The 21,335-nt window shown below is 39.2% G+C and overlaps 1 protein-coding gene and 1 pseudogene across 1 annotated transcript in view; one reads left to right on the top strand and one right to left on the bottom strand.

Annotated features, from left to right (window-relative positions):
- MAP3K21 (mitogen-activated protein kinase kinase kinase 21) overlaps positions 1-21,335 on the bottom strand; it is an 85,544-nt gene that overhangs the window by 31,970 nt on the left and 32,239 nt on the right. The window contains exons 2-5 of the mRNA XM_056113642.1: positions 20,104-20,284; positions 17,948-18,096; positions 16,974-17,149; positions 2,209-2,449 (exon numbers count right to left, since the gene is read on the bottom strand). Of these exons, the coding sequence (XP_055969617.1) occupies positions 2,209-2,449; positions 16,974-17,149; positions 17,948-18,096; positions 20,104-20,284 (747 nt within the window). The remainder of the gene's footprint in view (positions 1-2,208; positions 2,450-16,973; positions 17,150-17,947; positions 18,097-20,103; positions 20,285-21,335) is intronic.
- LOC130022958 (heterogeneous nuclear ribonucleoprotein A3-like) lies at positions 6,298-8,855 on the top strand (annotated as a pseudogene).

The following is a 21,335-nucleotide window of genomic DNA, read 5'->3' as shown; positions in this document are numbered from 1 at the left end:
TAACCGCAGACTTTTAAGAGCTGAAAGGTAAATAAATATTTCACAAAAATATCCTATCTCCAAAGAGAAGCCAAATAAGAAATAATATCAATTTAGCAAAAAGTCAACTAATTTAGCCTGCTTTGAACAAATGCCATCAATATTTCTTCTCAGAAATACAAGGCAATATTTGACCTCAGAAACCTGAGATTTAATCACTCTGCACTTAAGACTAAATAATCATTAGAACTATTTAATTCATTTTCCATCTGTCTCACATTGGTCAACTTCCTCTAAAGTTTTCCAACAGAATTCATAAATATTAAAGTAAAGTAAAGTAAAGGCCCTCCCGTTGATCGTCGATTTGCTCGAGCGGGCCCAGTAACAGTCTCCATTGGAGACTTTGTTGTTACTGTGTCTGGCATATCGAATACTCTCGGTAGCTTGCCGGGCTCTCCGAGAGGGGCGGAGGAATCGAACTCGGGTCGGCCATGTTGACCGCTTGTAAGGCGAACGCCCTACCGCTGTGCTATCGCTCCAGCTACACTAATAGTTATAACACTGATAGAAGATACTGATACAGGTAATATCTGGAGAAGAAAACTCATGAGTGCCTCTGGATTCTGCTCGTCTAGACTAGAAAACAGAAGTCCCAGTATGAATGAAACAGACTATTTTAAGTTTCATCTGAAACATCAAACAATGATTCTCCAAATCACACTTCAGCTAAAAAAGGTAAAAAAAAGGTAAAGGCCCTCCCGTTGATCGTCGATTTGCTCGAGCGGGCCCAGTAACGTCTCCATTGGAGACTTTGTTGTTACTGTGTCTGGCATATCGAATACTCTCGGTAGCTTGCCGTGCTCTCCGAGAGGGGCGGAGGAATCGAACTCAGGTCGGCCATGTTGGCTGCGTGCAAGGCAGATGCCCTACCCGCTGTGCTATCGCTCCAGCCCATCATGGACTGCGGATGACAAATCCATGCCTGGAGTAGCAGGGCCCTATGCTGTAAATGGCATGGTCTACTTTCTGTGGATTCGAGAAGGCTAATTGACCCTGGCAGTAGCTGTCTTGGGGAAAGGAAAAAGAAACTTTTTGTGAGATGTCTCTGGTGCCCTTCTTCTGAGAGACTCAATATCCAAATTTAGACCATTGGGAGCCGCAGAAAGAGAGCAGCATCTGGAGTTCTGAAGATCCAGATGTTCTCATTCAGCTAAAAGTCAGTATAAAAAAAATCCCCTAGAAAAGTATTTGCTTTATCCCCCAAGAAAAGTAAATAAGGAACCATTGCCCATTTTCATATCTCATCAAACCAAATCATTAATAATGTATATTTTGTATTCATGATTACCACATATCTGCAATTATCTGATTAGCTAAGGACTTCTGTAATACATGACAATACACTTCCAAGTATTCTGTACAAAGACTTTTTATAAGACAATTTACAAGAACCTTATGTTAACAAAAGTTGATACTTAAATCAAATCTCCATACCCTTGGCAAACATAATAGGAAAACAATAGAATTCATAGAGTTCTCTAATACATTATATTTAAGAGAGAGAATTAGGTATGTACAGATAAAAAGATGTTAAAATGCCATATTCTTTCCAGCATTTGTTCTGTCACTTATTTCCCCTTATTAGAGAACAATATTATTTTTTCTTAAATCAGGGATAATACATAATATTAAGGAACTTAATTTCATAAATGAACATATGGTTTGCTTTTTCTATTGTTTAGCTTCTCTTAACACACAATTCTTTTATGCTACTATCATAATAACGATAAAAGTTTCCCTAGACTTACTGCTTTTATACTTCAAATGTAAAGTGACATAAAATTCAAGTACTTTATGTATTTTTGTTGAAAAATTTGACAGTGAATTCGACATCCCAAAGGAATTCAGTTTAGACATATTACTGGTTTTTATAGAAACAATAAAACAACAAGTTAGCACTAGTTTTGTTGTTTTGAACTTTCACAAAGTCTTGTAATGCTGGTTCAATGCAAACCACTAATAACAAATTCCAGTTTGAGTTCAAAAAGAGAAAATCAAACTGGACAGGCAGTACAATAGAGAAAGCATTTGCCTTGCACGCTGCTGACCTGGGTTTGATCAGTCCTGTAACATACCCAGAACCCTGCCAGGAGTAATGTCTGAGCACAGAGCCAGGAAGTCCTGAGCACTACCGGGTGTGGGCCCCCAAAATTAAGAAAAAAATCCTACCGGAAGGCAAACTAATCCTATGTCCATCTTTGAGCTTTAAACGACTTCTTTTAAATTTCCCCTTCCTCTTCTTTACGTTAGGCTTCTCTTGGTTTAACTGGAATATCATAATGTTAAGCTCCCGCTCCAGCACATCAATCTCACGTTCTGCAAGCTGCTGTTCACGCCGCTTTAGCAATTCTTCCTGGGACTTCTGCTGAAGGGCTGCTCGGGTCAGTTCCTCTTCCCGGGAACGCAGCTCCTGGAATAAGATTTACAGAAGCATAACCAAGGAGCTAAAGTTTCCTCTTCTAGCTCAACCACCTCCTCATTCTAGGCTGTAGGATAACATTGGCTTGCTCTTCCTCCCTGGCTGAGGGGAGCTTGTGTTTGCAGATTGCCCCCAACCTGTCAATTACCACTGTCTCCTGATCAGACTCTGACTTGTAAATATTGTCTTTCTCTTCTCCTTAATGTCCTCTGCATTTCAGAGCAACTGCTTTTTGTATGGATACAGGACAACAGTTAAAAAGACAAGCCTGTGGCTTGGGAGTTGACTGACTCCAGCTAATATTACCTCCTGGACATCTACTCTGGCAGTTGCCCTTACTTCCTAGACTTAACCCTCAGTTGCCCTTACTTCCTAGACTTAACCCTCAGTTGCCCTTACTTCCTAGACTTAACCGTCAGTTGCCCTTACTTCCTCGATCCCCAAAAGCAGGGTCCCAACAAGGGACTGGATGGACCCAGGGCAAGTGATGAGCTACCCTGGCATCGAAATGGCCCTGGCCAAAGTGTCACAACTCTTAACTGGAAGTTAAGAGCTCAGTCATGGACAGATTGTCATGATCCAAAAAGCATTAACTAGATTTGAACCCTACTGGGGTCAGAAATGATTTATCCAGCCTGAGCACTGTAGTCTGAGTCTGTGGTGAGATGTCCCCAGGAGATCACCCTACAAGCCTAAAAGTGTTTATTACTGTGTCCACACAGAATGGTAAATATTAGGAAGTGGAAATAAAGATGTTAATTAAGTTGCAGGTCTAAGGTGAGGAGAAACCTTAAGGGCTGTTTTGCCCTTGTGGGTTGCAGGTGGTCGGGAAGACTAGAAAAAACATGTTGATCATGCTTCCCGTGGGGAGGTGTAGTTGGGAAGGCGTGGAGAGAGAAGAAAAAGAACAGTTGCTAGGAGGAGAAGGAAGGTTGCTGTAGGGGTAAGAGAGGAAGGAGAGACAGACGGTTACAGAGAGACAGAGACAGAAGAGGATAGGAGATTGTGAGAGATGCCATGTTAGAGAGAAGGCTGAGAGCTGAGAGTAAGAGTGACTGGGGAGATTGGAGAGGAGTCAGGGAGAGAGTGGTAGAGCGAGTTACAGAGAGCGTCGGAGAGAGCTGGGAGAGACAGAGGTTGAATAAACAGTAACTAATCAGCAACCACTTTGGCCCTCATTCTTCCTTCATCCGTTCAAGGCAACAGCCTCCTAGATGGAGAAGCGGCTCGAGAGAGAGAGAGAGCCAAACACAGGCGGTGAGAGAGAGCTGTCCAGAGAGCCTCAAACATCTCTTAATGAGTGAAGGAGTTTACACAGCTCCACGCTGAGGGGTTTTCACAGCCTGGGGAGGAGTTTTCTTTCACACTAGTCCCATAGAAGAGTTCTCTACGGCCAAGAGAGTCAGCACTAAAGTTAAGTTCCTATCACACCATCAAACTTAGGCTAAAATTGAAGACTTCTGTACAGGCTTCTTTTCTTTTCGTTTTGTAATTTCAAAGATGCATCCAAGTAAAGTCCAACTTTAACATTTAGTTTTCTTGCCCAGTCCCTGCCCTTTATAATCGCACAAAATATACAATTACATTTAATACAGAGCAATGAAAGGCAGCTATGAATGAATGCTATAAATGACTACAGTTTGTTTTTGTTTTTTTTTTACTTAGAGGTTTCATTGGGATATTTAAAGTTTTGCTCTAAGGACCAAGGAAATGGTTCAAAAGAATGAAGCACATGCTCTGCATGGGGAGTCCCTAGGACTAATCATAAGCCACACATGGTTTCCCAAGTGATGCCCTGAACACCTAGTTAGGTGTACGGCATAAAGACAAACCAAAATAATAATTTTCTTGACACAGAGAAAAAAGGCCGCGGGGGGGGGGGGGGGGCGGCGGCGCTCCACAGCTGCCGGAGAATGCACCAGGTCCTGAAGAGAGCCGAGATCACCGGGAAGTCCCAGATGGGGTAGGTGCCGCATTCCACCTCCTCCAGATGGAACCCCGGTGACCATGAGCCTCTACAAGCATAGCTCGAGTATATGGGAACCAGGACTTTTACTCCAAACCGCGCGGTTATATGCAAGGTGATCACTGGAAAGTAAATCATCCAATGTTTCTCCCTGAAAACCAGGCTTAACTCTTATACAGGCCACAACACCCAATGGGAGAGAGAGAACAAATGAGAATGCCCTGCCACAGAGCCAGAGTGGGATGGGGGGGGGGGGGATACTGGGATTCGAGGTGGGTGGAAATGGTCACTGATGGAGGGATGGGTATTCAAAATAAATGAATAAATTTAAAAATAATAATAATAATTTTCTTTGAGAAAATATCCTGCTGGAAAGATTAAGAAAAAAAGATAAAATTAACATGTCAACTGAAGGTTCATTAAAAATAAAATGAGACATCGCTAAGAATATTATCTAAAGGAAAATATATTTATTTACATAGACCTTTTCAGGATCCTGTCAATGCCAGAAAATATCACCTGGACCTCAAAGGGTTGAAGCTGCTGCTTTGCAGGGAGACACAGGTTCAGTCCTGGCACCTGGTGGCCTCCTAGAGCCCTCATGAATTAACTAACCAAAGTCTCTCTGTTATGATAATGATTAAAGAAAAATTTCCCCTTGCTTTTTGCTTTTTTTAGAAGTATTCAACTTGGAAGAAATAGAAAAAAAAAATCAATGAATGTATGTGTGTGTGTGGGGGGGTGAGGTGGAGATGTTTATGTTACTAGAAAAAAAAAGTATTTAACAATAAAATTGAGAGGTTTTCTTGATGTACTGCTGGCTTTGTATATTTTTAAATTGCAACTCCATCCTTATTTTTGTGAAAGATGGTATTCTTTACCAGAACCACATACCTCTTTAGTGCTGAACTACTTTGTCTCCTATATCACCCTGCTACTAAATCAAATGCTCAAATTAAAAATCAAGGTTTTTGCAAACTTTCACTCTACCTGTTCCAGATAAATTTAATCGTAAAATATACTAATGCTGAAATCTTTGTTAGAAAGAGATATTTCCCATAAATTTTGGGCTATGAACTTAGAGAACAACAAGTGCTCTCAAGATTTCATAATCTCCAGATTTCATAATTTCAAGACATCTCAAGATTTCATCATTTTATTTTGCACAGGTCCTTCAAATATACGGATGCATAAAATACATTGTAATATGGAAGCTCACTAAAGAAACTAAGCCACCAAACGAAAATGCCAAGGCCCATCTCTGTCAATACAATTATAAAAAAAGGTAAGAAACACACAGAAAAAAATTTCTCCACAAATAACCAAAATGCTTCTTGATGATAAAGACGTCTAAAAACAAAATTGAGCCAGAGCGATAGTACAGTGGATAGGGTGCTTGCCTTGCATATGGCTGACTCAGATTCGATCCTCAGCATCCTTGGGTTCATGGCTCATGCATTCCTGAGCAGAGAGTCAGGAGTAAGCCGTACCACTAGGTGTGACCCCCAAATCAAAACAAAACAAAATATGAATAAACAAGTAAACATGTATTTACTCAGATCAAATCAGTTTTGCATTTAAGTAATTCTATCAAATATGGGTTGAAATTATTTTTAACACATTCTTTAAATTCATTTTTTACACCACACACCGAGCCCCCAAATGATCTCTACCAGGAGTAGGCCCAAAAAACCCAAAAAGAAAATAAATTCATTTCTTTAAATAAATTTCATAAGCTCTAGGAGAAATGGGATAAACTGACATTCAAATAAGTTCTACTAATAGGTATCAGCTAATTCTTATGGAGCAGATTTCTTTATTACACGGGGTCAGATTAAATTATTTATTATTCAAAAAGAATAAAATGAAGAAAATGTACATGTTAAAAAAAAACTCTGGAGCCTTTATTAAACTCGAGTTGGAAGAGGTGAGTCAGGTCTCAAAAGACAGCATTATGATTGAAAGGAACAAGACCATTCGCACTCTCCTCTCTGGAAAGAAAGATGGCGGCCACATGGGAGCCTTGTGGACAGCAGGCATGAGCCGGGGGAGTGGGGGCGACTAAAACCTCATGAGAAGGGGGGCGTTCCGGTCCGCCCTTCACGCCCTACCTAGGTCACCAGTTGCCCCCCACAAGCGGCTCTCCAGCACGGCCACGGCCCCAGAAGCACAAGGACTTAATGCAGAACCCGGCAGCTTGGAGCAGAAAAGTGAACGGACTATGCGTTAATCCAGGCCATCATGTCTGCCCGGAGGGGAAAGGGTGTTGGTCCCTTCCACCCTCCACCCTCTGGAAAGAAAGATGGCGGCCACATGGGAGCCTTGTGGACAGCAGGTATGAGCCGGGGGTGTGGGGGCGACTAAAACCTCATGGGAAGGGGGGCGTTCCAGTCCGTCCTTCACGCCCTACCGAGGTCACCAGTTGCCCCCCGTGAGCGGCTCTCCAGCACGGCCACGGCCCCAGAAGCACAAGGACTTAATGCAGAACCCAGCAGCTTGGAGCAGAAAAGTGAAAGGACTATGCGTTAATCCAGGCCATCATGTCTGCCCGGAGGGGAAAGGGTGTTGGTCCCTTCCACCCTCCTCCCTCTGGAAAGAAAGATGGCGGCCACATGGGAGCCTTGTGGACAGCAGGTATGAGCCGGGGGTGTGGGGGCGACTAAAACCTCATGGGAAGGGGGGCGTTCCAGTCCGCCCTTCACGCCCTACCAAGGTCACCAGTTGCCCCCGCGAGCGGCTCTCCAGCACGGCCACGGCCCCAGAAGCACAAGGACTTAATGCAGAACCCGGCAGCTTGGAGCAGAAAAGTGAACGGACTATGCGTTAATCCAGGCCATCAGGTCTGTCCGGAGGGGAAAGGGTGTTGCCCCAGTCGTCTTCTCCTCTCTGGAAAGAAAGATGGCGGCCGCATGGGAGCCTTGTGGACAGCAGGTATGAGCTGGGGGAGTAGGGGGGACTAAAACCTCATGGGAAGGGGGGCGTTTCGGTCCGCCCTTCACGCCCTACCAAGGCCACCAGTTGCCCCCCACGAGCGGCTCTCCAGCATGGCCACGACTCCAGAGCACAGAAACCAATTTCTTAACTATCTGACTTTCAGTAGAAATACTTCCAGGGTCAATAAGTAAAATAGCAGAAATCCAAAACCAACATTTAATTCTTGAACCCAGCTGTAGAAAGCAAATCACTTCACAATGCTTTTTCAACATGTCTGATTTGGGGGTGGGAGTAAACTCTAAATAATAGTGGTGAATCTTTTATTGAAACAATGAATTTAATCAAAGCAGATAGAGTGTTAACTAGAATTCATCTGCCCCACAGGGACTGGGAGGGGTGGGTAGTGGGGTTTTATTGGGGTTCTTCATGGTAAAAAATAAGTATTGGTAAAGGGAAATGTGTTTGATATTTGCATGACTGAGACCTAAACCTGAAAGCTTTGTAACCTTTCCCACGGTGATTCAATAAATAAATAAATAAGTAAAAAATTATTTTAAAAAAAGAAAAAAAAATAAAGGAACAAGAGTAGCTGAGAAATCTGTTCATTGGTGGTTTGAGCTTTGAACTGATAGATGACAGTTTAAGGGAACATTTTGAGAAATGGGGCACACTGACATATTGTGTGGTGATTAAAGACCCCAAATATTTGTGACTTAGTCATGTGCTGAAGAGACAGGTACAGCAATGTGTGCTCGATCACATAAGGTCGATGGTGTGTACCAGAGATGTGTTTCTAGGCAGAATTCTGTAAAGCCTGGTGTCCATTTAACAGTGAAGAACATTTTTGTTGGGTGTATTAAAGAATATACAGAAGAAAATAATTTGAGAAACTACTTTAAAAAGTATGGAAAAATTGAAACCATAGAAGTTATGGAAGATGGGCAGAGTGGAAAGTGAGGTTTTGCTTTTGCAACTTTTGATGGTCATGATAGCTGATAAAATCATTCAGAAAAACCACACTCTTAATAGGCATAACTGTGAAATGAAAAAGGCCCTTTTTAAACAGGAAATGTAGTTTTCTGGGTCACAAACGGTCATGGATATGGAAACTTTATGGGTTGTGGAGACAATTTTGGAGATGGTGGAGGACACTTTGGTCATGGTAGAAATTTTGGTAAAGGAGGAGACTATGCTGGTGGCAGCACAAGTAGTCATGGAGGAGATGATGGCAACTATGGTGGAGGTCCATATTTTAGTAGTAAAGGAGTCTACAGTAGTGAAGGACTGGGACATGGAAACCAAGGTGATGGATATGGTAGAGATGGTGAAGGAGACAGTCGCTACAATCAAGGAGTAAATTTCAATGATATTAGCTATGGTGGTGGCGTGAACTATGATGACAGTGGACAACAGCAATCAAATTATAGGCCCATAAAAGGGAGAGTTTTTGCTCACAATCCCGATGGTGGTAGTAGCTATGGTAGCGGGGCGTTCTAAAAACTCAGCAGTGCTACAATTCTCAGCAGAAGAGAAAATGAGGAGTTGTCGGAAAAGGTTGCAGGTGACGTTGAGAGTTATCCGACATCCATTAACGGAACTGTAAAAATATGCCACAGTCAGGAAAAAAGAAACCCTTCTTGTTAGGACTGTCATAGCCACAGTTGGCAAAAGTGCAGCTATTGATTAATTCAATGTGTCATTAGATTTAAGCTTTTGCTTTTGCTTTTTCTCAGGTACAATGCCCTGTAAATTGTGATAGTGGAACCAGAAATGAAAAATTATTATTTTTTTTCTTTTTGGGTCACACCCAGCCATGCTTGGGGATTTACTCCTGGCTCTGCACTCAGTAATTATTCCTGGCAGTGCTCAGAGTACCATATAGAATGCTGGGAATCGAACCCAGGTCAAGTGTGTGCAAAGCAAATGCGCTATCTGCTATACAATCACACCAGCCCAAAATTAAGAAATTTTTAACTTAAAAAACAAAAATCGGTGGGTGGGTGGGGCAGGGGGCAGAGCAATAGTACAGTAGGTATGGTGCTTGCCTTTAATGCAGCTGACCCAATTTCAATCCCAGGCACACCATGTGGTCCCCCTGGCCCAGCCAGGAGTGACCCCTGAACAGAGAGCCAGGAGTGAATCCTAAGCACCAGTGGAACCTGGCTCGGCCTGGCAGCGGCTTGCAAGGCAAATGCCCTGCTGCCCTGCCGTGCTATTGCTCCAGCCCAGGGGAAGTGACCCAAAAATTAAATGAACAGAAACAAAACTCTGGAATCTGATTTAACCAGTGGCTTTTTCTAACAAGTTTTTCCAAATTAAATATTTAACTGAAGTGTGTATCTGGAGACTGATTATTTATTTCCAGTCAACTTCCCTTTCCTCCCTCCCTCTTTCCGTCGCTCCCTCCATCCCCTCCTATTTTTTTATTGAGTCGGCATTCGATAGAGCATTACAAAGCTTTCATGATTGGGTTTCAGTCATACAGTTTTCTAACATTCATCCCTCTACCAGTGTACATTTCCTCTAATTCATTACTGTCTGACTTTTCGTTAAGATATTACTTTTTAGTGGTATTGATATCAATTCCATTAGCTACTGTGAAATGAAATGACCCAAGGAAAAGATAAAGAAATAAATTCAACTAGTTATTCTGAATATTACCACTACAGTAACTGAGTAAGAAATAATTTCTCATTTTTAATTCCAGGCCCAAGCTAAATGTGAGTCCCTTGCAATATATTTGTAATATTTTTTTAAAAAAATTAACTTGCCCATGACTTTATAAAAGAAAAAAAATAATGTCAAAAATAATAAAGCTAAAGGATTATTCTTTCTGAATAAAATTCAAAGTATTAAAAAGGAAAGGGGAGGGGAAAAAGTGGTTTATAAGAATCTACTTTAAATACTTTGAAATCATGAACTCTCATACAAAAAACTATTTGGTTCCTGAGATTAGTAAGCAGTAATATTTGTTTAATTGCTTGGCACAGACTATCCAAGTAATGGCAAATCCAGATTCTGGCAGTAGATGTTAATTATTAACAGAGGCATGCCTTCATATAGTGGTTCCAAGACAGGTGCATACACCCAACACACAAGACAGACACAAAGAGATAAGAAACCAGGAATTTATGGAGAAACTGGTATCTATGAAGGCTGCAGTTTACTGAATAACACAGAGCACAGCCAAGTTACTGACCATTAATTCCAGGTCTGAGGCCTCCCACCTTAGCAATCAGTGAACAAGAAATCAAGATAAAGCACGTAAATTGTACTTTTTACTGCATCCAAAAAAAAAAAGAAAGAAAAAAAAGAAAGAAATTAGATAGAAATCTCTGAGCAGAAAAATTTATTGAAAAATTTTTCACTGTAAATCAAAAGCGTATACAGTACCATAAATGCCATATTTCAAGGAACACTGAAGAAAAATCATACAAAAAGCAAAAGCAAAGACACTGCTAAAGGATAGTTCAAAACTCAATACTGTGCCAGAGGGATAGTACAGCAGGTAAGGGACTTGCATGAGGCCAACCCGGGTTCAATACCCAGCATCCCACATGGTTCCCTGAACCCCGTCCAGGTGATGCCTGAGTGCACAGCCAAGAGTAAGCCAGCGTGGTGTGGCACAAAAGCAAAATAAAACAAATGAAAAAAACAAAACAAAACCAAAGAAAGTCCATCCAAAGAATAATGACTACAAACCTCAAAATGAGTAACAAATAACTAGTTTTGATACATTTTTATCCACATGCAATAAGTATTAACTTAATGAATATACCTCTATCAATTTTATAAAAAGGTCTTAGTAATTTTGAATAATTTTGAATAAAAGAAAATAATAGTTTTTGAAAGCTTTTGAAAAACCATTTCCAAGTTTTGGATTGTGCTTTCAAGTTTTATTTTTCCTCAAAAAATCCTTTCCTAAAATCTTTCTTATTTTTTTCTGTTAAACATCTTGTTTCAGAATTGTTAAGCCAATTTGGGAAAGTTCTTTTTTTTTTTAAGTCAACATCTTTTCTCTATCATTTATTAAGAGTTTGGGTTTCCGAGAAACACATCAATAGTATTACTGATAGGAATCCTTCAAAGAACTGCAGGATTTAAACAGTAATCCAGTCAGTCATTTTCAAGCATAACTACTTGGAGCCTGGTTTCCCAAGTGCCTGGGCCAGGGAACTGTGGTGGCTGCCAGGACCTGCCCCAGTTTCAATCAAAGCCACCACTTCCTTTGTTCTAAGACTAACACTTAGCCCTGATTTAACCCTGAAAATAACAGGCACTGCTCTGAGCACTTTCTGTTTAAGCTTTACACCACCCCTGAGGGAGATAGCACTCAGAGAGACTGTGAAGTTTAATGATGATTAAGATGCAGAGGGAGAATAGATCAACAAATAATAGTGCCCCTGGTGCAACCAGGCGGTCTGGTTTGGTTTAAACCACTTCACTAGACTTTGGCATTCTGCTAACGATTTAATATTTTGTTTAAAGGGGGGTGCGTCTGTTATTGTTTTTTGTTTTGTTCTGTTTTGGGTTATTTTTAATTTTTTTAGAATCTGCTTTAGAAAGCTTGGAGTCTTGAGAAGAAAGCAGAACAGCTGAAGAAGCAGGATGGTTAGACAGCTCTGAATATTAGGAAACAGTTGTTGCAGAAACTCCATTTTAATCCCTCGAGCATTCACCAAAGTCCTATTTATTTATTTATTTATTTATCTATTTATTTATTTATTTTTTATTAGTGAAACACCATGAGGTACAGTTATAGACTTACAAATTTTTGTGCTTGGGTTTCAGTTATACAATGATCAAGTACCCATCCCTCCACCAGCGCCCATCCTCCACCAACACGGGTCCCAGCATCCCTCCCACCCCCCATCCCCCGCAATCCCACCCTGCCTCTGTGGCAGGGCATTCCCTTTTGTTCTCTCTCTCTGCTTTTGGGTCCTGTGGTTTGCAAGAGAGGCACTGAGTGGCAATCATGTTTGGTCTATAGTCTACTTTCAGCATGCTTCTCCCACCCTGGGAGGATCCTCCCAACACCCTTTATTTGGTGCTCTCTTCTCTATCTGAGCTCCCTTTTCCCCTAGCACATGTGGCTGGCCTCCAAGTCATGGAGCAAAATTCCTGGTACTAATCTCAGCCACTCCTGGGTGTTAGTCTCCCATTTTGTTGCTTTATGTTCCCCAGATGAATGCAATCTTTCTGTTTCTATCCCACTCTTTCTGACTCATTTCGCTTAATATGATACTTTCACTCTAAAACAATCACTCACTTATCACTCTAAAACAATATGAAACATATTTCCTCCCTTGTCTCCTTGAAATTTTTTCCTTGTCTAAGTGAAGCTCTTGTACCACTACCACCTCACAAGCCCCTACCCGCACCATGTACCCATTCTGCAGCCATTCTTGTCCTTTGCTCAAATCTCCAAGCCCTTCTGTGTCTTATCAGCTCTATAAAATGTGGTGCCTATGACCAAACTGTGAGTAGTCAAATATCACTGTGCATATGATCTGAACAGAGTCAAACAAATAGTTCTTAAAATATGAATTTCATTTACTTGTTAGCAGTACCAAGTTCTAAGAGTGTGGTTTGCCAGTTTCAGAATTTTTTAACTTATGAACACTGAAAACCATAAAGGAAGGGAATAAAATATCTTGTTAAGTCTGCTAACTCATAAAAATAATGCTAGGTGTTAAGAAAAAAAAACTTTAGTAGCCTAAAGTCATTTTCTTCTATATTTTATTTTTAATAATTTTTTTGTTTTGTTTTATTTTGGGATTCCACCTGCCAGTGCTCCGGACTGCACACAGGGATTACTTGTAGCAGGTTCATAAGACCATATGGGATGCTGGGAATTGAACCCGGGAGGACAACATGCAAGGCAAACACCCTTCCCAGTGCACTATCGCTAAGGCCCCGTTATCGTGAATAATTTTGAATTGAAAATATTTCAAATATGCTGCAATAAAAGAATAATTCATGCAATTACCATCAATATATAACAGATGATACTTTATTTTACCATTCTTTATTTCTGTAGCACTGTAGCACCGTCCTCCCATTGTTCATCGATTTGCTCGAGCGTGCACCAGTAACGTCTCACAACAAATTGTGAGACTTGTTGTTACTGTTTTTGGCATATCGAATACGTCACAGGGAGCTTGCCAGGGTTGGCCGTGTGGGCAAGACACTCTAGGAAGCTTGCCAGGCTCTCTGAGAGGGCAAGGAGGAATCGAACCCGGGTTGGCCCGATCGGCTGCATGCAAGGCAAATGCCCTACCCGCTGTGCTATAAAATATTATGAGTATCATACTCTAATGTTAAATTCCCCCTCTTCATATCTGCTGTTCTTACTCTATTTTTTGGGAGAGTGGGGATTTCCCAGCAATGATGGGGGACTACTAGGGCTATACCATGACAGTAAGGAGAACTGAAGACTAGGACCCCCATATGGCCAGGCGTGCACTGCAGTATATACACACACACATATATTTTTCCCCCAGGCATTCATTCTAGTATATATACGCACTTATATATTCTCATCCAGAATACATTCCAGTATATACAGACACATAACTTATTCCCCTCTCTATACTTTTTGTACATGTGTATACCATTGTTTATTATGTTTAGAAATTTATAAAAATGGCATATAATATATTCTTCTGGGATGTAATTTTTCCATCCAAAAGTAGGTTTGGGTTATATCTGTGCTGGAAAGTGTAGTTAGATTTAACTTCTGAGTTTACAGCATAAGATTTCACTATATGAATATTCAATATTTTATTTTATTTTTGAATATGCAATATTTTAGGCACCAATTCCCCTATTAATAGGTATTTGGGTTGTTTCTAGTTTTTCACTATTTCTAGTAATGCTTAAGGCAAATGCCCTATGCGCTGTGCTATAAAATATTATGAGTATCATACTCCAATGTTAAATTCCAGCTTCCTTGTGCACATGTTAGGAGTTTTTGAAAAATATGTACATAGGGGCCAGGAAAAAAGTACAGGGGGATAGCAGTACAGATGTTTTAGGTGCCAAAGACCAAAACTAGAAACAACCGAAATGTACATGTGCATGTACAAGCCTCTGAGCATCATGCTTGACATATGCATGCCTTATATGCAGCCAGCCTGGGTTCAACATCCCTAGAATTTCATATGGTCCCCTGAGCACCACCAAGAGTAATTACTGAGTGCAGAGCTACAAGTAAGCCCTAAGCATTATCATTTGTGGCCCAACCCACCCCCACACCCCCTCTCCCCCTAAAAAAGGAAAGCAATCTGTGGTCAAGGGAGATCTTTCAAAGGATTGGGGCATGTCCTTTGCATGCATGAACTAAGTTTCGATCCTGAGTACCTATGGTCCTTGAACACTATTAGGTATGGCAAAAACAGATAAATAAAACAGGGGCCAGAGAGATTTGACAGGGGTTAAGATATTTGCTTTGCACACAGCTGACTATGGTTTGATCCTCGGCAGAATATATGGTCCCACAAAACACTGCCAGGAGTGATCCCTGAGCACAGATCGAGAAGTAAGTCCTGGGCATCACCAGGTTTGGCCCAAACCCTGTCACCCATCCAAAAAATAAGAGACAATTTGTATTTGGGGCAATACCTTTGACTGGTACTGGTGCTCTCAATTCTCAATTCAGCAAGAGTAAACTACTCAAGGATAGAATTTGGACTTAATGTATGAGGCATAGTATAATATATGCATGTATTTCAAGCTACAACTTTTTACACTTTCTCTTCCGCTTTCTTTTGCACATAGGTCAGCTACAAATCTTTCACATTATGGCCAATTAAGTCCAGAGATTAAATAAAAAACAAAAACATGAGGCAAGGTAAATTTAACATGTTAGAATTACCCTGAGCTATGCCCACCCCATGTTTCCGTGCCACAGAGTTGATCACGTAGACTCCTTACTTAAAGTAAAGGTAAAGGTAAAGGCCCTCCCGTTGATCGTCGATTTGCTCAAGCGGGCCCAGTAACGTCTCCATTGGAGACTTTGTTGTTACTGTGTCTGGCATATCGAATACTCTCGGTAGCTTGCCGGGCTCTCCGAGAGGGGCAGAGGAATCGAACTCGGGTCGGCCATGTTGGCCGCTTGTAAGGCGAACGCCCTACCGCTGTGCTAAAGTAGCAAAACATTATTACCTATTTAAGAAGAATTCTACTATTTGAGAATCACTAATATGAGGTATGATATATACGAGGTATGAACATTTTTTGTAAGATTATGTAGCTTTATAAATGTTATTAAAAGCTTTAACATTACATTTCATCATACATATCAATATGTACATATATAACGATATAACTATATATATATAATACACTAAATATTTCTTCTATAAACCACTATGTGTGGGACAAACCCAAAGGGAATTAACCTATGATCATACACTTCAAACAAAATAAACCTTACTTCATCAAAAGGCTCAAGTCACTACAAAATGTCTTTTAAATAAGTACTGCAATTGCAGCACAGAACTTTACTTTAAATCAGTATCCACTAATAATTATTTGTCCCAGTCTAAAGAGACCACATTAACTAAATTCACCTCACAATTAGTATGCCTTCCAATTACAGGTGTTTTCACTTTGTACGTGGTATCATAACTGTAGTTTTGATAAATTTAATATATAGGGTTTTTTCTCTTTCATAAAATACATATTAACCTATCAGGCATCTTTTGTTGCATTAAAAATGTCAAAATCTACTCAAAAAATTTAAAGCAAAAAAAGTTTAAAAGTTACACCTTTTCCCAGTTTCTCTAACAGAGCAGTAGGTTGGAGATTAAAAGAGGTCCCAGGGTGGAGGGCTGGGAAGATACGAAGAAAAGATTTAATGACAAACTAAAAATCTCTACGAATTATTTGAGACAAACAGTGACATTTGAATATGGAATATTATATATAACAAAGAAGCACCATTACTTTTAGAGACAATAATGAAAAGAAAGTAACTGCTTATAGTCTTATCAGTTAGAAGCAGTCATTGAAGCATGAGTCTAGCATTTAATTTTTAAATCCTCCAGTTTGAAAAAGAAATAGAAAAAAATCATAAAATACAGTTTCTGAGACTCTTTAATGCACACGAAGGAGTTGCATTTCTTTCCTCTCTCTTTTTGTTCTATAAATGTCACAGCAGCATTAAGGGGCTAGCGATTACTCCCACTCCCAGTGATACTCAGCTTACTGTGAGTGTCTAGTGGTTCAGTGCTAATTTGAGCAATGTGGTGCCCAGTCAAGCCCAGCACAGCTTGAAGCCACCTGAGCCTTACCCCAAGGTTAAATCTGGTGGCATTTGTGAGGGCCATATAGTGCAAGGGATTAAATTTAGGACTTCCTGCATGCAACACACATGCTTCAGCCCTTTGAATAATTTCCCTGACCCCTCCTCTATTTTTAACATATGAAAAGTTCCTAGAATGATTTTAGATTTAGATATAGTTCTGTTCTGTTTTGCTTTAATTGGAAAACAAGAATCAATAAATATTGACAGCTGAATATATTTAAGAATAATGCTAGCAGTAATGCTTGACTCACGTTTTACCTAATCTTCATAAAAGTGATTATACTGTACAGTTAAATATCCCTCACCTTTTCCTTTGTTCTCAGCTCATCAAACATTTGTTGTATTTCTAATTTCCAGTCATCTTGCATGGAATGAAAAGATTCTTGAGGCAGTTCAGTCATAACTGCCCCTTCTATAGCTGTTAACTGTTCAAGAATCAAGGCAAATGATGGACGAATATGAGGGTCCTGTTGCCAGCATTCTAAAATAAACAAGAATCACATCAGTCTCACAGTTTAGACCATGAGATTATGTTAAGAATCTCTGCTGAAGAACTGGAACATGTAATAACAATGAGTTTTGAATCTGCTATTTATATCATGTTATGTCACCAACATATGTAATAATTCTTGGTAGACAAAACTCTTGATTTCTCACATGACACTATTATGTGGATATGTGATTTCTATGTCTAAGCATGAACTCTGTGCTTCAGAGAACTGAAATGTGTGGAGCAGATTATTCACTGAGATAGGTTCTATAAACTTAAGCCCAAGAAAACAAAGTTTTCAAAATGTTATCATCACAAGAGAAATTCTAGGAAATAACCCAATAATAAACTAACAAGCTGCACAAAAATAATCATATTTTAAATATAAGGATAAGATAAATAAAGGTCATGATAAAACCATGCCAATTAAGATGTTTAAATACTTTTGTCTACTAGGATGAACTTAAAATAACAGATCTGAAGCTAATTCAATATTGTCTTTGAACTCTACTGGTGTACTTGATGACAGCTTTATTACCACTGAGTTGAATTTAATACACATCAGTAACTGATAAAACTGGATGGTTTTTAAGTAAAATAAGTTTATAAAATCTTTATCCAACATCTTAATCCAAAAAGCTATTCTAATTCTTAAAACAGTAGAATTACTTAAAGGTGTTTGAAAAATGGAATCAGAGAAATTACTCTTTTGACTAAGAAAACAGCAATGTACTAACAAAGTAAGCCCCCTTGCCCCCTGACAGACACAAAATACAAGTGCACAAATACCTTTCATGAGCTTGGCAAAAGGCTCAGGACAGGTGGATGGAATGGGCAAAGTGAGCTTATTGACCGCTACTCCATAAGCCACAGCTAGACCATCGATGCCTCGATAGGGGACTTCCCCAGTCAGCAGTTCCCAAAGCAGTACTCCATAGCTAGAAAGCAAAGTTCCATCAAGTTAAATCAGCAAAAGGGTGGCTTGTCCTTAGGACACAATTGGTGTGATATACCTACCAGAGCCTTCTTCCTACACATCTTCAACATGGTTTTTCAAAAGAAAAAACCCTTGTGGCCCTTACTTCAAGGAGAGAGGATACTTCTTCCTGTTAACTGTCCAACATATTCACATTCCTTCCCAGCAATCACTTACAGACTTTTTTACAGGAATTAAAAGTATTAAATGAAGAGTTGATTCTTCCAGCAGCATATAATTAAGCAGATCCCAGAACCAAGTAACATTTTGAAGAAAATGTGAAAATGTGGTTAGTTTAATATTTCTCCTTATATCTCTTTTTTCTTTTTTTTTTTTGGTGGGGAGGTTGTAGTTCTTCAAATGATTAATTTGATAATATTACATGACCCAGCAACTTAACATCAAGATATGTACTCAAGAGAACTGCAAACATTTCCAAAGAGACTCTTCTTTGGATTACAAAACTATTCTAAAATTATTTTGGAATAATAATTATATAATTCTATTAACATTATTAAAATAACTTCTATACTTTAAATGGACAAATGGTATGATTATAAATTATACCTCAACAAAGCTACCAAAAACAACAAAAATCTGGAACATTTGTTATTTATTTATTTATTTATTTATTTATCTGCTTTTTTGGGTCACACCCGGCAATGCACAGGGAATTATTCCTGGCAGTGTTCGGGGGACCATATGGGATGATGGGAATTGAATCCGGGTAGGCCGCATGCAAGGCAAATGCCCTACCTGCTCTGCTATCACTCCAGCCCCAAAATCTGGAACTTTTGAATAAAATGTTTTTATTTTTTATTTTCTTCCTCCCTATTCATGTTGTTTACCTCTGTCCATTCCTTTCTCCTAACACAACCTTAGTACCATTATAAGTCTGTCTTCTCTTTTTTTCATTTTGTCTGTACATCATTTATATCCTTTTGTTACATACAAAATGCATTCAATATTTGTCTTATAATTTTAGTTTATTTATTCCATTAAGATCCCTTCCATTTTGTTGCAAAAAAGCAGTATTTCATCTTTTTTGGCATATCTGGAAGAATTCCATCATAGAAATGTACCACCTTATCTTTTGTCAGTTATTCACAGGGCCCTTTCTTTGCTACTATATTATACAATTAAGCTATAAAAAATGTTTCAATAAACACTAGGGCTGCTATAAATTTTTCTGTTAATGTTTTCATATTACTTAGAAAAATATCAAAAGTCAAGTTGCTTGTCACCCTACTTTTAGTGTCTTAAGAAAGTTCATTAATGTTTTCCAAAATGGTTGCATGAATTTATATTCCCATCAACAATACACAAGAGCTTCTTTTTCTCTATACCCTCTCTTTGAATACTGCATCAAATTTGAAATCTTAATATCAGGCACACAAGATTTTATGAGAATTGAATAAAGGCAAATAACCTCTCTGATACACTATAACTACTATACAGCAACTGATATGGATATGAAAAGATACTTATTGCAAAATGAATGAAAAATACAGCTAATCTGAGATCCAGTCAGTGTTTATTTCTTCATTCTCAAACCTGAAACTGTCATAGTTATGATAAAAATTATACTGAAGGAATGGTCTAATTATTTTCCCTTCAAACTCCTTCATTCCATGCAAGTATTCCATCTGTGAATATGGAGGAACCAAAATTCGATGAAAAGTGAAAATTTACTTTTATTTATTGACAGGCCTTACAAAATCGTGCCTCTGCTTGACTCAAATTATATCCAGTTTTGTTAAACTTCGAATATAACAAAAGACTTCTATTAACTGGAAGTGAGATGACAATAAAAACCTGACTACAAAACCATAAAACCTTCCCTCAAAAGGCCTCCAGTCTCACTCTACATGCTCACAGTAATTGGGACTTTTGGACTCATTTAGATGCAAAGATGAAAGCAAGCACTTTCTGCAGACATCTGCTAAAGTAAAAAAGGCAAGGTGCATACCTCCAGATATCGCTTCCCTTAGAAAATAGGGAAGACTTGATCACTTCTGGGGCCATCCAAGCATAGGTGCCTGCCGCACTCATTTTGGTCGTCCTGTGCCATTCTCGAGCTAACCCAAAATCTGTGATCTTCAATGTTTTGTTGCAGACGTCATCGTGCTCTATCTTCTCAAGGAGCAAAACTAGAGAAAAATCAAACATGTATTTTTTTTTCAGTCTTGAAATACTTTATCATTTTTCTTTGACATTTAAAATGCAATCTTCACAACTGGCAGAGTAATGAAGAATTAATTATATTTTGCCATTTTAATGTTCCACCATAGATATCATAACCTTTAGGGAGTAATCTGTACCTGAAGTTATGTTTTTGAAACAAACCACAAATACAGTTTAACACGTATTATGGCTGTTTCTATTCATTACAATATAGATGATTTTTAGGGACAAGGAGCGATAGCACAGCGGTAGGGCGTTTGCCTTGCACGCAGCCAACATGGCCGACCCGAGTTCGATTCCTCCGCCCATCTCGGAGAGCCCGGCAAGCTACCGAGAGTATTTGATATGCCAGACACAGTAACAACAAAGTCTCCAATGGAGACGTTACTGGGCCCGCTCAAGCAAATCGATGATCAACGGGAGGGCCTTTACCTTATATAATAAGTGGTATGGCCGTAGATTATAAATCTGTGAAAGATTTCCAAATTAAAAAATATATGTATAATAGTATCTGGGGGGCCATAGAGATAGTACAATTGGTAGAGCAATACATGTATATATATATGAATATATGAAATATGTGGCACTGTTGCACTGCCCTCCCGTTGTTCATCAATTTGCTCCAGCGGGCACTGTATATGAAATATTTTTTGGACAAGGATTTGGTTCAGTGGCAGAGTTCATGCTTTGCACATATAAAAGGCCCTAGATTTAATTTTTAGCACCACAAAAAATTTTTTAATGATTTCTTCCAGAAAGTTAGATCCTGCTCTAAATGCAGAAAGATCTTCTACTGCATGGTTTACAAAAAATTTCAAATCAATAACATACTGCCATAAATCACAATCAAACATTCTCAACAAATTTGTAAAAATCCTTGTATTTTAAGTGAAAAAATATTTTAAACATGATTGTTTTACAGAAGCTTTTGCAACAAAATGAATGGCTTATAAGTACTGTATCTTCTAACTTATTTCCTCACCTCTTTAAAACCCTGCCTTCCAAATGAAGCTCATT

The sequence above is a fragment of the Sorex fumeus genome, unplaced genomic scaffold (genome assembly GCF_029834395.1).
Source record: "Sorex fumeus unplaced genomic scaffold, SorFum_2.1 ptg000021l, whole genome shotgun sequence".
NCBI classification, from domain to species: domain Eukaryota; kingdom Metazoa; phylum Chordata; class Mammalia; order Eulipotyphla; family Soricidae; genus Sorex; species Sorex fumeus.
Note: the sequence above shows the minus strand (reverse complement) of the source record. Positions and strands in the feature narration are given on the sequence as shown.